Source organism: Desmodus rotundus, chromosome 2 (assembly GCF_022682495.2).
Source record: "Desmodus rotundus isolate HL8 chromosome 2, HLdesRot8A.1, whole genome shotgun sequence".
Taxonomy (NCBI): domain Eukaryota; kingdom Metazoa; phylum Chordata; class Mammalia; order Chiroptera; family Phyllostomidae; genus Desmodus; species Desmodus rotundus.
In genome coordinates, this window is record NC_071388.1 from 104,819,660 (window position 1) to 104,834,151 (window position 14,492).

General features: G+C 33.9%; 1 protein-coding gene across 8 annotated transcripts in view; it reads right to left on the reverse strand.

Moving 5' to 3' along the window:
- The window catches only part of DLG1 (discs large MAGUK scaffold protein 1), a 319,299-nt gene that overhangs the window by 177,805 nt on the left and 127,002 nt on the right, over window positions 1-14,492 (reverse strand). For all 8 annotated transcript variants that reach the window (XM_045185871.2, XM_024577978.3, XM_024577976.3 and 5 more), the window contains 2 exons: window positions 5,831-5,881; window positions 2,809-2,933 (listed from right to left, as the gene is read on the reverse strand). In XM_045185871.2, the coding sequence (XP_045041806.1) occupies window positions 2,809-2,933; window positions 5,831-5,881 (176 nt within the window). The remainder of the gene's footprint in view (window positions 1-2,808; window positions 2,934-5,830; window positions 5,882-14,492) is intronic.

A 14,492-nucleotide genomic window follows, 5' to 3' on the forward strand; every position in this document is an offset into this window, starting at 1 on the left:
AAGTCTGTTTCCTTTGCCAGATTAGGTAAGTTCTCCTTCATTATTGGTTCAAATAAGTTTTCAATTTTTTGTTCTTCCTCTTCTCCTTCTGGTACCCCTATGATTAGGATGTTGGAATGTTTAAAGATGTCATGGAGGTTCCTAAGCCTCTTCTCATTTTTTTGAATTCTTGTTTCTTCATTCTGTTCTGGTTGAATGTGTCTTTCTTCTTTCTGGTCCACACCACTGATTTGAGTCCCAGTTTCCTTCCTGTCACTGTTGGTTCCCTGTACATTTTCCTTTATTTCACTTAGCATAGCCTTCATTTTTTCATCTAATTTGTGACCAAATTCAACCAATTCTGTGATCGTCCTTATTACCAGTGTTTTAAACTGTGCATCTGATAGGTTGGCTATCTGTTCGCTGCTTAGTTGTATTTTTTCTGGAGCTTTGATCTATTCTTTCATTTGGGCCATTTTTCTTTGTTTGTCTTGGGGTGCCTGAGCCACAAAAGGTTAAGTGCGTAAGGCAGGTTCTGCTGAAAGGACTGATGTGCCCGACTGTCTCAGAACATGCAGGTAAAAATGCTGGAAGAACTTGTCCCTGTGTAAAAAGTCTACCCGCATCCACACAACTGTGTTTCCTTGGAATAAAGCATGTTCTCGGTGGAAGGAATCACTGCTCTTTTCTTTCCAAGTTTTCCGCCTCTAAGTAATTTATCTTAACTTGACATAGTAATATGTCAAGTTGATTTGTTCCTAGTTCTCATTTTTCCCCCTAGCTCTGGTCTCTCAGTTTTGGGGGAAAGAAGATGGTCATCTCAAATTGGGCAGGGACAGGGAACAAAACACAGTTAAAATGTTAAAATTGATCCTGATAAGATTTGATATCTAATTAACTTTTAATATTTAGAGAAAAGAAATTCTATCCAAAGAGAATGGTATCTTATAAATATGTTCCTCAGTGAAACTAATGGAACATATTAATTTTCACATAAGCAGCACAAATAAAAAGGTCAGTAACAGAATCAGGAAGTAAATGTCTATATTTACATGATTGGTCAAATTATTAATTTTATATCTAACTAATTTCATTAATATATCACCTGTTATGTCCAGTAAGAAGTTTAGAAACTGAAGAGCTGCAGGAACTACCAATAACCTTAGAAGAAATGTTTTTAACAGACCATATAAAATCCTTAGTCCTAAAACTTCAGGCTGACTATATCTTAATCTACCCATTTATGCATATCAAGGGAATAAAAAAGTACCATAATTTATTGCCTAAGGGAACAACTAGGTATGATAAAGATATCTTCTGAAATGGAACACTAAATTTAAACAAAAGACTAATGTTATTTTCATCTATTCAATTAAGAAAAATACATTTAGAGAACCAAGATGGCGGCGTAGGTAGACACACTGCGCCTCCTTGCACAACCAGATCTGACAGAAAATCGAACGGCAAGGAAGTCCAACACCAAGGAGATAAAAAAGAAACATTCATCCAGACCGGTAGGAGGGGCAGAGACGGGCACTGGGGCAGAGAGGACTCGAGTGGCCTTGGCGGGACCGAGACTGGTGGGGTGTGGGACGAACAGGGCAGGCAATCTGACCACTGGCAGACCCTGTGGCCCCACATTCGCGCACAGATAAACCGAGAGGGCCGGACTCAGAGTGGTGAAGAAAGGGGCAGGCAGAGCAGCGGGTAGCAACCCGTGGCCCCACACTCACGCACAGATAAACAGGGATGAACGGTGGGGAGTGAAGCAGACCACGTAACCCAGGGCTCCAGCGTGGGGAAATAAAGCCTCAGACCTCTGATTGAAAATGCCTGTGGGGGTTTGGGCGGCAGCAGGAGAGACTCCCAGCCTCACGGGAGAGGTCGTTGGAGACACCCACAGGGGCCTAGAGTGTGCACAAGCCCACCCACTCGGGAAGCAGCACCAGAGGGGCCCAATTTGATTGTGGGTAGCAGAGGGAGTGACTGAAATCCGGTGGAGACTGGAGCGGGCACCACTGATCCCTCTGAAATGTTATATGAAATGTTAAAGGGACTTATCTAAGAAAAAGATAAAAAATATGAACAGTAAAAATTACAGCAAACTCACTTTAGTTATTAACAACCACACCTAAAACCAAAACAAAAGAAAACTAAGCAAACAGGTAGAACAGAAACAGAATCACAGAAATGGAGATCACATGGAGGGTTATCAATAGGGGATTGGGAGGGGGGAAAGGGGGAATAGGTACAGAGAATAAATAGCATAAATGATAGGTGGAAAATAGACAGGGGGAGGGTAAGGATAGTGTAGGAAATGTAGAAGCCGAAGAACTTATAAGTATGACCCATGGACATGAACTATATGGGGGGAATGTGGGAGGGAGGGGGTGGGCAGGATGGAGTTGAGTGAAGGGGCCGAAATGGGACAACTGTAATAGCATAATCAATAAATATATCAAAAAATAATTTAAAAAAAAGAAAAAAGAAAGAAAAGTACATTTAAAGTTTGCATAATCTTTGTGGTATGAAATACAAACTCAGATATATCTGATCCCTGTATCTTAAATAGGTTTATATACATGTTTCACAGCCAGAAAACCTAAAACATTTTGTGAATTTATTTGAAAATACAAAGTAAGATAAAAGTCTTAAATGAATGAGAGAAACTATGCTTACAGCACAATTATATCATTTATTCATTATTTTAGCATCTATTTTATGTTGATTATTATGATATTACTTCTTTTTAGATTTATGTCTTGTTTAGTTTGCCTAAAGAAAAATATACGGAGTGGATTGACTACCGTAACAAAGTACAAAACATACCGCAATCTCCCATCTTGGGCAGCTGCTCCCCCTGCAATAATTTTGGTAATGAAAATACTTGAGTCATCTCCAATGTGTGGGTTGTCTGTACCTCCTGCAATGCTGAAACCAAGCCCTGAATTTCCCTGGGGACAGAGGGGGGAAAAAAAATTCAAGGCTCAGTAAGAGTTATCTTTATTGACAGGCCTAGAAATGATACTAACAACACAGGGAACAAGCACATAATGGCATATGTGCAGGGAATACGAATATTCTAAATTAAGAAATATAAGGAAGTGCTTTTTTCTTCTCTATGAGGAATTCGGAGGCATTACTGCTGAGTAGGTGAGGTTGAAGAACATGTACTGAGTACAGTTTTGAAGTCTAGTCTACTGTTCTTTCTTTAAAAGTATGTGCAATCTGTCCTTGGATCAGTTACCCATCTGCAAAGGTGTCACTACTAGATCTCTTTCTTTTAGACTACACCTCACTCATCTTTGGGTAGACAAACGTCTCCTAAGAGAAAAACACTGCTGGGGTCTTTCTGTTACTATTGTTTCTGAGTAGGTAAAACCAACATGTTTTAGTCTTTTAAAAAAGGGGTAGGGAACTGTGTTTTTCTTCTGCGAACTTTGCTATCAGCTTATTTTAAAATGACAACATTTTATCTGCTAAGTAACAGTTGCCATCATCCTTGACTTATTTAACCAGGACACCTGATTAGCAAAAGGGATTTTTTAATCCTGAAAGCCCAACCAGAGAACTTAACATTGGTGTGTTTCCTTGATAGCAAAGTCAATGTGTCAAAGCAGTGCTACTTTTTGCTTGTTTCACGTACTGGATATTTTCTTCACAGTAAGGATTCTACTGCTACGAAAAGTCTTTAAAGACAATTTTTTAAACAAGGGTATTTAAAAATATCTATTTTGCAATGTTCTGACTCTGGCTTTCAGCAACTCAAATAAGTGAACATATCTGGACTTATTATTTAACTGTTAGTATTAAATAATTTAAAGTTACTCCACTATGACGTGTCCTAAAATTCTATTTTAATAAAGTACTTTTTTTTCAGTCTAAACTCTTCAAGAGTTACTAGAGTTGCAGTATCAATAGGTTATGTGAGGTTATCAAGTTATAAGTTTTTCTTAATTTGCTTTTTAATAAATTAAGATATAATTTATGTAACTGTATAAGTTTAAGGTGTACAATGTGTTGATTTGATACATTTATATATTGCAATTGACTTCCACAGGTTTACCTAACATTTCTTTCTTGTGGTAATAATATTTAAGATCTAGTCTCATAGCGATTTTGAAGTATAAAATACAGTATTGTTTACTATAATCACTATGCTGTGCATTAGATCTCAGGAACTTATTCATCTTCTAGTTGCAAATTTGTACCTTTTAACAACATTTCCTCAATTCCTGGTACATGTAAAATCTTTAGTCAGTGAAAACACAATGTACAGTCTTGATTAAACAAAGGAATTTAAAAGGCACTGGGAAAGAATAAAAAATAAATAAGAGAAAAAGTTACAATTATATGTCAATTATCTAAATAAAGCTGGGAAATACCCCAACAACAAAATACCACACTGAAACATGTACAATACATTAATACTGTGCTATTTGAAAATTAGTCTTCTACCTCACTTTAACAGGTGACCCAAATTCAGGTAGTAGGCAATAAATAACCATTATACATGCAAAAGACTCTCCAAGGTCTATTTTCACTCAGTCTATACTAGCTTCAAACATAAGCAAATCTAATTATCTAAGTTTTTCATCTTAAATAAAGGGTGGGGTAAAAGTAGGTTTATAGTTGTAAGAATACAAAGGAGAGTTTATTCTTGTATTATTTGTTAATTATTGTATTATTTTCCATATGAACAGCTGTAAGCCTATTTTTTCCCTACCCTGTATGCAGATATTCAGTTACTCAGGAAATTCACTTGTATGGAAAAACTTCATTTTCCCAAAATGCTGGTCACGTAAGGTCGTTTTACTAAAATATGGCATCAGTTGAATGCAGATATTCTTAAGGGGAAAATATAACAAGAAAATTTACACATCTGAATTGTACCCTCAAGGTATTTTCTGACTGGGGGAGTACATAAGCTTACGATAGGGTCTTGTCAATTAGAAATGTGGTTATTATTTTGCTAGGTAAGAATATTGATATAATGACCAGGTTACTAAATACATATTTAAAATAAGTAACATTTCATTATATGAAAAATAAATTAAAGTAAAAATTTAATTAAAAACTGAAAAATCTGAGAAACTGTCAGTCCGAAAGAGCCTAAGGAGACATGATAACTAAATATAATGTGGTATCCTGAATGAGATTTTCGAAGAGAAAAACATCAAACTAAGAAAATTCAAATAATGTATACACTTTACTTAGTAATAATGTATCAATATTGGTTCATTAGTTGAAACAAATGTATTCTAGTAATGTAAGATGTTAACAATAGGTGAAACTGAGTTCAGGATAATGGGAACTCTGTATAACTTCTATAAATCTAAAGTGTTTTTAAATAAAAAGTTCATTTAAAAAAATTATTAAAGTAAAGGAACATGTTGTGAAAATATCATGGCTAATTTTATGACATGTGTACATGTAAAAGAAACAAATATTACATGCTTTTTAACATTTTAATTTAAAAATTTATTAAATCAACATTATGTATTTAATGTTACAAATGCTTGAGATATTTTCCCCATTTATTTATACTCTAGGTGTGTTATCTTTAATTAATTTGTTTTTTTCTTTTTTAATCTTTATTATATTTTTTCCATTACCATTTACTCCCCTTATGTGCCCTCCCCTCAGAAATCACCACTGTTGTCCATTTCCATGAGTCCTTTTTCCTTTTTGCTCATTTCCTCTACCCCCTATCCTCACCGTGCCACGTGTTTGTTTTTTGAAAGATCTATTCCCTTGGATTGTATATGAAAGAGAAGTACTGTATATTTAAAGAGTTTTTTAAAGTGACAGATTTATGCATAAAAAACTTAAGATAATTAACAGTTTTTACCCTTTCAAGTGTGATTTCCTCATATTCATAATCCGCATCAGTGCCATTAACCTAATGGGAGAGGGGAAAGAAGTAGCATAGAAATTTAGAGTGTAAAATTTGAAATGGTAAGACAATATAGCTTCATTTTAATAATATTAGGGAAAATTTTCAAGGAATAGAAGAGTACAATGTGATTAATGAGTTAACATTCTTGGTATCATGACTTTCAAATATAGAAAGGGTACATTCAGCTTTTAATATTATCAAACGCTGACTCGACTCTACGTTGACTCATACACCTTCATCAGTTGACAATTCTTACTGATTTCAATACTTCAGTTTTTCTGAAAACCATCATCTCTTATTCTCATTTCTATTACTTTGGTTCAAGCTTTTGTTAATCTCCTCATGACTATTGCCAATGTAATCTACCCAATCACTCAGATTAGTATTCTCCATTGTTCAAATTATTCTAATGTGTTTTATACAAATACGTTTTAGAGCCCATGTCTAATAACAACATATTTCTTCTAGAACTTTCAGAAACTCATATAAAGCTCTGCATGAATTTATCCCAATCTATCACTCAGCTTCATTTCTAACATATATATCTCACCTCTTCATGAACCTTATATATATATATATATATATATATACGACACAATATGAATGATTTGCTCTTCCCTTTACATGTGCTACAAGTTCCCACCTCCACGTTACTTTAGTGTTTCCTCTGTCACACATTTCACTTACGTATTTCATGCCCAAATTTGATTTATCATTCAAGTTCTTGCTCACAACTTACAGACCAAGTACTTTCTCTTAATCCTTTCAATTTATTTCCTATTCCTTCCTAGAAGTAACTCCCACAAGGAGGGCCACTGGTGAATGATTAGTTGTCCTTGGAATCAGATTAACTTGGGTTCAAATCACTGCTTTAACATTTCTGCTGACTTGAAGCTGGGCAAAATACTCAATCTAGTAAATCAAAAACAGAGATTGTGACAAATTCCATTTCTCTAGATTCTTACCACCTTCCATACTACATACTCTTTTGCAATATGACTAAAGTATCCTACCATCAAGAGATGTTGCAATTTCTCCTCCCCATGGATCTAGGTCCTAGGTGACTTTTGTTAAAAAAGAATGTGGCATAAATGACATACTGTTTCTGAAGCTAGGTCATGTGATGCCCTAGATTATTTACATTTGTCTTAGGAATACCACCTTAGAACCCAGCACCTACAAAGTGAGGCAGCTCAGCCTATCTGGATATTCAAATAAAGGACAATCAAAACGCTTGGCCAAAAGCCCCATGCGGCACTCCTAATCAGCAAGCAGCACCAACGGCCAGCCATGTGAATAAGGCTATTTTGGATCTTCCAAACTTTCGCAGTGCCCCAGCCAACACCATGTGAAGCAGACCATCAAGTTAACCCAGAAAATCATGAGAAATAATGAACTGTTTTTTAAGCCACTAAATTTCAGACTAGTTTGTTATATAGCAACACAACAATGAAATGACAGACTAATGAAATTATGTACGCTACTTTGCTTTCCTCACCATACTACCCTTAATTCAGTCCAATTCATGGGCTACAAGTCTTTTTAAAACCCATCTCTACTAGTTTTTTTGGTTCTTTCTTCTTATGGTGTAAGGTATGCAAACACATTTGCTACTTTGTTCCCCCTTCTTTCTTACCTAAAGAGATTTTCTTCTTGTTTTCGAGAGTATGTTACCAATGTGTGTGTGTGTGTGTGTTTGTACAAATTATGATTTCTATGCGTCTAGAAATCACATGCATAGCCTACCAACATGACTGAAAGTCCTTTTTCTGAGTAAAAATATAATCCATATGAGCAGCTATACGACTTTTCTTATTCTAAAGGTTATTTGTATCATCTTTATTTTTTCTTGCTCAGACTTGCTAAAAGTCTATCAGTCTTTGTCAAAGAAATAGTCTTAATTTATTAATCTATTACATTCTATGCTATTACTTTTTGCTTTTTTTTTTTAAATCAATTCTTTATTCTTTCTTTAGACTATTTAAGAAGTTGCTTGAGTTGAACGCCCGATCCATTTATGGTTATTGGTCTCTATTTTAAAAAATCCATCAAAGTTAATAAATTTTCCTTAGCTTTGGCAAAGTCCCAAAATTGCTACACTGGGCTCTATCTCTGTTTATTTGTTCATTTCTAAATACAGAAGTCTGAAATTTTATTCTGGAAAACATTTCCATGTAAGTGTGCTTGTATGGTTCTTTTGGTGTTAATATGTAAAGGTTTTGTATTGTGACTTATGACTTCTACTTTAAGGAATTTGAGATTTTCATCATTAAGCCTTCTCATAAGGTAGAGATTAGTAAATATCCTTGGTGCTTCTTTAATGCCATGTCATGATGTACTGATATTTGGTGAGAGTTCTAGGTATCACAGAATATAGAGCGATTTTAAAAGGTGAACAGCGAGAAAGTCATGTAGATGCCAAATGACTTACTCCTAAACTTTGAATAACTTGAAACTGTATGATAATTTCAACAGAGACAATTCAATTACAACATTTTGAAAACTGGGCTTCTAAATGCGAAGAGTACACTACCCAAAACACAAATTACTCTACAGGTACCACTTCATTAAGAGTGAATGTGGAAAAAAATTGGTGGTGTAGGTTTGCTTAGTTTTCTTTTCATAGAATATTTACAAAATGTGGCTTTTAACAGGAAAGAAATAGTTGGCTAATGGGCTTATTACTCTCAACAGAATACAGTAAGAGGCAATTAGGTGGGAATAAAATTAGAGAGATCCATCTTTAGACAATATAATTACAAAATGAATATATCTTGGGAAAACGATGATCTATACATTATATTCCTGCTCAGCAAAGAGATCTGCTCTCTACTTTCTTAAGTATTCTTTAAAGCCACCAGTAAGGTTTTACAGTTTTCTTACTACAAACTCTATACATTTCCTGTTAAGCTGATTGCTAAGAGTTTCATATTTTTATTGACAGAGTTAATGGACTCATACTTCCAACTGGTTGTTCCTAGTGTATTGGAACTGCAATTACTGTTTAACTTCTAAAGTTGTGTAATTTTTTCTTTTTAATAATAACTTGCTTTAACTATGGGTACATAACTGCCATAATTGTAAATAGTATAGGACAATTTATGACACAGGTATCTTCAGTCCTTTATTGGCTCAAAGATTTTACTTTTCTAATCAGCGACACTAATATATCCAAACAGCACAAACTCCATTACATAGTTGGTATAACACTTGTCCAAAGGAAGATTTTTACTTTTAGTTTTTGAATATTTATGTGCACTTTATTCAGATGCCAGCAATCTGAGAAGATGACAGGTTACGTACCCTAAAAACCATCTTAACATGTCATCTCAAGCTGACCTTTTTATTGATTGTGCTATTACAGTTGTCCTGATTTTTCCCCTGTTGCCCTCCTCCACCCAGCACCCTGTACTCCCTCAGACAACCCCCCCATCATTGTTCAAATCCATGGGTCATGCGTGTAAGTTCTTTGACTACTAGCTTTCCTATACTGTACTTTACATCTCCATGGCTATTCTGTTACTACCTATTTTTACTTCAAAGGAATATTTTTACAAGCCTAGTTACTTCCTGTTCTTTAGGTTCATTTCAGTAACACCTTAACTATAGAGTAATATATTGAAATTCAATATTTTATCTATTAACATTTATATGACTTATGGTTTATATTAATGCATAATCTCGGACAATTAAAAACCTCAAATCTGTATCAACACAAAGTTATAAAATGTATTGGGAACAAAAAAGATGTCCTTCCTAATGAAAAATTAACATAATTAAATACAAAGTATTAACCACAAAATAATTTACTTAAATGTTTTTCCTAAATACTGAATAGCATTTGGGTTGATTTTAAAATACTGTATTTACCAATTATGCTATGTGTGAAGAAACTGAAGTTTTTAGTATGTAAGAGAACTACCAAAGTCAAACTGCATATATTTACCTAACCTTCATTGTTCATGATCTGTCTTAAGGAAAATAAACACAAAAGAACAGATGGGAATTATTTTAACATTTCCATTCATTACTGAAACCAATAAAATCTCTAGAATTTTTGTCTTTAATTTTGCCTTTCCTTAACATTTTTTCCTGTTTAAGGAAAGAACAGGAATACACGAAGAGAAAAATCAACCCAAGGCCAATGAAATTATATTATCAGTTAATAGTTAAAATTGAATATGACATATCATACTTAATAGTAAAAGACTGCAAGCTTCCACCCAAGGATCAGAATCAAAATAAGGATAAAGATGTCTACTCCTGCCACTTTTATTAACCATTATAGTGGAGGTTTTAGCCAGGACAATTAGGCGAGAAAAATAATTAAAAGGCATCCTGACTAAAAGGAAACTGGTAAAATTATCTCAATTTGCAAATGACATGATCTTATGTTGAAAATTGAAAGGAATCCATACCAAAAAACTATTAGAGGTAATAAATGAGTTCAGTGAGGTCAAAGGACTAATAGATATCAAAAAATCTGTTATACTGCCATGTACAAGCATGAAAAAATCTATCAATAAAATTAAGAAAACAATCCCATTTATATTAGCATTCAAAGAAGAAAATGAAAACAGGAATAATTTTAACAAAAGTGTTATGAGTTCTACACTGAAAATAACAAAACATTATTGAAGAAAATGAAAGCTGTATTGTAAATGAATAGAAAGACATTTTGTGTCAATGGATTACAAGACATAATATTGATAAAATGGCAATACTACTCCCCAAATTTACCTATAGATGCCACTCAATCGCCATCAAAACCCCAGGTGTCTTTTTTGTGTGTGCAGAAATTGATACGCTGATCTTAAAATTCATATGGAAATGCAAAGAACCCAAAATAGCCAAAACAAACTTTAAAAGTAATGGGACTTACACTCCCTGATTTCAAAACTTATTACAAAGTTACTGTAATCCAGACTACTGGCATAAGAATATACATACAGATGAATAGAAAAGAATTACAAGTTCAGAAATAAACTCATATATTAGTGATGAACTGATTTTCTACAAGGGTGTCACGACCATTCAATACAGGAAGAATAGTTTTTCCAATAAATGGTGATGAAACAATTGGATACCCGCATGCAAAAGAATCAAGTTGGACTTTTACCTTCTACATATATAAAATTAGCTGAAAATGGATCAAAAACCTAAGAGTAAGAGCTAAAACTATAAAACTCTTAGGAAAAAACGTAAGGATAAATCCTTGTGACCTGGGATTAGTCAACAGTTTCTTAGCTATGACATTAAAAGCATAAGTGAAAACATGTGTATGTGTATGAATGAATGACTTTTGTTATCAAATGTAAAAAGACAATCCAGAGAACAGGAGAAAATTTGTGCAATCAAATACATGATGATAAATGACTTATATCTAGAATATATACATAACTCTTATAAATTATTAATAAAAGATAATCCAATTAAAACATGGGTAACGGATCAGAATAGACATTCCTCCAAAGGAGATATGCAAATAGCCAGTAAGCACATGAAAAGATGCTCAACATTAGTCACTAAGTATATGCAAATGAAAGCTACAATGAAGTATCACTTCATACCCACTAGGACGGCTATAATAAAAAAGTCCAAAACATTGTTGATGAGGAATAGTAAGACTGGTGAGAATGTGGAGAAACTAAAACCCTTATATATTGATGGTGGGAATGTAAATGGTGCAACTGCTATGGAAAACAGGTGGTTCCTGAAAACCCTAAGTATATATGATATAGTAATTCCACCACTAGGAAATGAAAGCAGGGACTCAAAAACAACAGAAAGAATAATAAACAAATTTGGTATATACACATAATGGAATATTATTTTGCCATCAAAGAAACAAAGGTTCATGCATGAACCTTGAAAATAGGCTAAGTGAAAGAAGCCAGACACAAAAGGGTACATACTGTATGATTCTATTTATACGAATGGTCCAGAATAGACAAATCCATAGGGACAGAAAGTAGATTAGTGGTTGTCAGGGGTTGAGGGAAGGGCAGAGTGGGGAGTAACTGCTAATAGGTATGGGTTTTTTTTTAATAGGGTGATACAATGTTCTGGAATAAGAAAGTGGTGGTGATGGCATAACAATGCGAATAACCTAAAAACCAATAAACTGCACTTTAAAAAGGTAGATTTTGTGGTATGTGAATATCTCAAAATTTTTAAGGTGAAAAGGTAAAAAAGGTGAGCTATAAATAGAAATGCAAATTAAACCAATGAGTCAATACAGTTTAAACATGTTAACAAAAGATAAAAAGTTTATTACCATACTGTGCTGGTTGACAGTATGGGGTAAAAAACAGATACTTTTTGTTGAATTATAAATGGGTAAAACTCTATGAAGTGCAATTTGTCAATAATGATCAAATCCAAAAATTGACACTCTTTGAGCAATCTATGTATATTAGTATGTTCTGATTATATACACACAACATAGCTATATAAAAATTATCAGTAGGGCATTGGTTTTACATGATAAAAGGTTAGAAACAACACACTTATGCTCGCATATGCAGAGAATGTTTATAGACGGACATATATGACACTACTAACACTTTGTGCTTTAGTCAAGGGAAACTGGAAGACTAGAAGCAGCAGTGGAAGAACCATTTACTAGTCACTGGATAGTCTTTTGTATCTTTTGAATTTTGCACCATGTCCATGTATCACCTGTTCAATTACTTAATGAGGAAGTGTAATGACTACAGAAAGGGCAAAAATGTGTTCTAAGGTAGCAGCTGTAATTTTTCTTATTTTTATTCATCAATACATAGTTGATTAGGGAATTAACAAAGGAATAAGTAGTTTAAAAACTATTCTGGGAGAGAAAATGCAGACAACAATAAAATAAAAATTTTAAAAAAAGGAAAAAAAAAGAAAAATAAAAACGATTCTGGAATACGTTTTAAATTTCAGAATTAAACTCCTATTTCCTAAAGCTTAAGATTGTTTTACCTAAACAAAACACATGGTTTTTGCCTACATGAAGCAAGAGCCACAGAGGATAGCTACTACCCAAACATTTCACACTGTGAAGTATGATCAAGTAGCACACTCTGACAAATCCTGCTTGAGGAATTAGAATTTATCTTATTGCTTTATGTCCAGAAAAGAGTTAACATATCAGGCCTAAGGCTGCTATCTCTAGAAGGGTCTTAGCAGACATTTGAGAAATTGATTTTGGTCATGTTAACACCATTCTCTAACTGAAAGGGTAATAATTTACCGTGGTTAGTTTTTTTTTTTTCATGCAATATGAAAACATTTGATTTTTATTTAACAAGATGTTTATACAAGAATGTGTGGTAATATAGGAATCTTCATAGTATTGTTCCTATCTCAGTTTGTTTCAAGTTATGGATCATCACTGAGTCACTCAAAATATGTGGTATAGTACTTTATTCTACTAAGTACAGGCACAATAAATGTTGAATTACATTTTAGCTTAAATGAACAAAGGTAGATTAAGTCAAAAGTATCTGATGCCCGGCGCTCACCGTGGCTAGTTTATAAAGACAATGCATTTTACGGTGAACACCTGCTTTCCCCTTCTGGGAGCCTGGAAATTTGGTATGTGCTGGACAGAGGGAGCCTAGCTGAACAACTGGCCATAAAAACCGTTGCACTGAGTCCATAATGAGTTCCTGGGCAGAAACACTCCACCCAAGTTGCTGCATTTATTGCTAGGGAAAAGAGTATTCTGTGTGACACCTCATCGGAGGAAGAAAGTGTAAGGAAAAAAAAAAAAATCTAAACATGGGTTCCTCTAGACATACAGTCATGATCTGACTGCAGATCCTGACTTACTACATAGCTGTAATAAATCTTATGCTGAGTCTTGGGAGTCCTAGAAAATCTCCCAAAGTGGAGAGTGAGTGCTCTTGGAGACCCCCAGCAAATCTTGCTTAGCAAGAAAAATATTTTTTGAATGCTATGTCACAAAAACTGGAAATCATACAACTTTTACTTCATGTTCGCTGCTTAGTATGCTTATATTGCTTTCAGTTAGTTGACATCTCCCCTAAAATGCATATATATTTATTTTCTTTGTTGATATTATTTTCTCTGTTAACCATTATATATATATTAATATCTTAGTTGAAAGGGTCTTAAAAATCAAAATACTTAATCACTGACTGCCCCTAAGCAAAAAATAAGTTAACAAAGAGAACAAGTGAAGGAGAAAGAAATATGAAGAAAATATTGGCAAACACACAAACAAAATTCAGCATAAGTACTCTACAGCAGGGTGAAAGGTAACACTGACTGGAAAGATTCTGAAAAATAAGTGTAGACTAGCATTTCTGTTTGTTTTTAAGTATTATTTGAGTTTTTTTCAAAATCCCCAAATATTTGATCCATCCATATTTATATAAACACAAAACTATAAAGCCAAATAAAATGTTTTAAAGTACAGCTTGAAATCAACTACAGTTCAAAAGTAAAGGGAAAGGATCTTCACAGCTTATGAAATTATGTGCCATTTGATTTAAAAAATGCACAGGCACTACTTCTACTTAAATATATCCAAAGACATTTTCCTTTTGGGGTTAAAAGTGCTAGATCAGATTCTGTTGTTCTGGCTATTTACCTATAAGGGAAA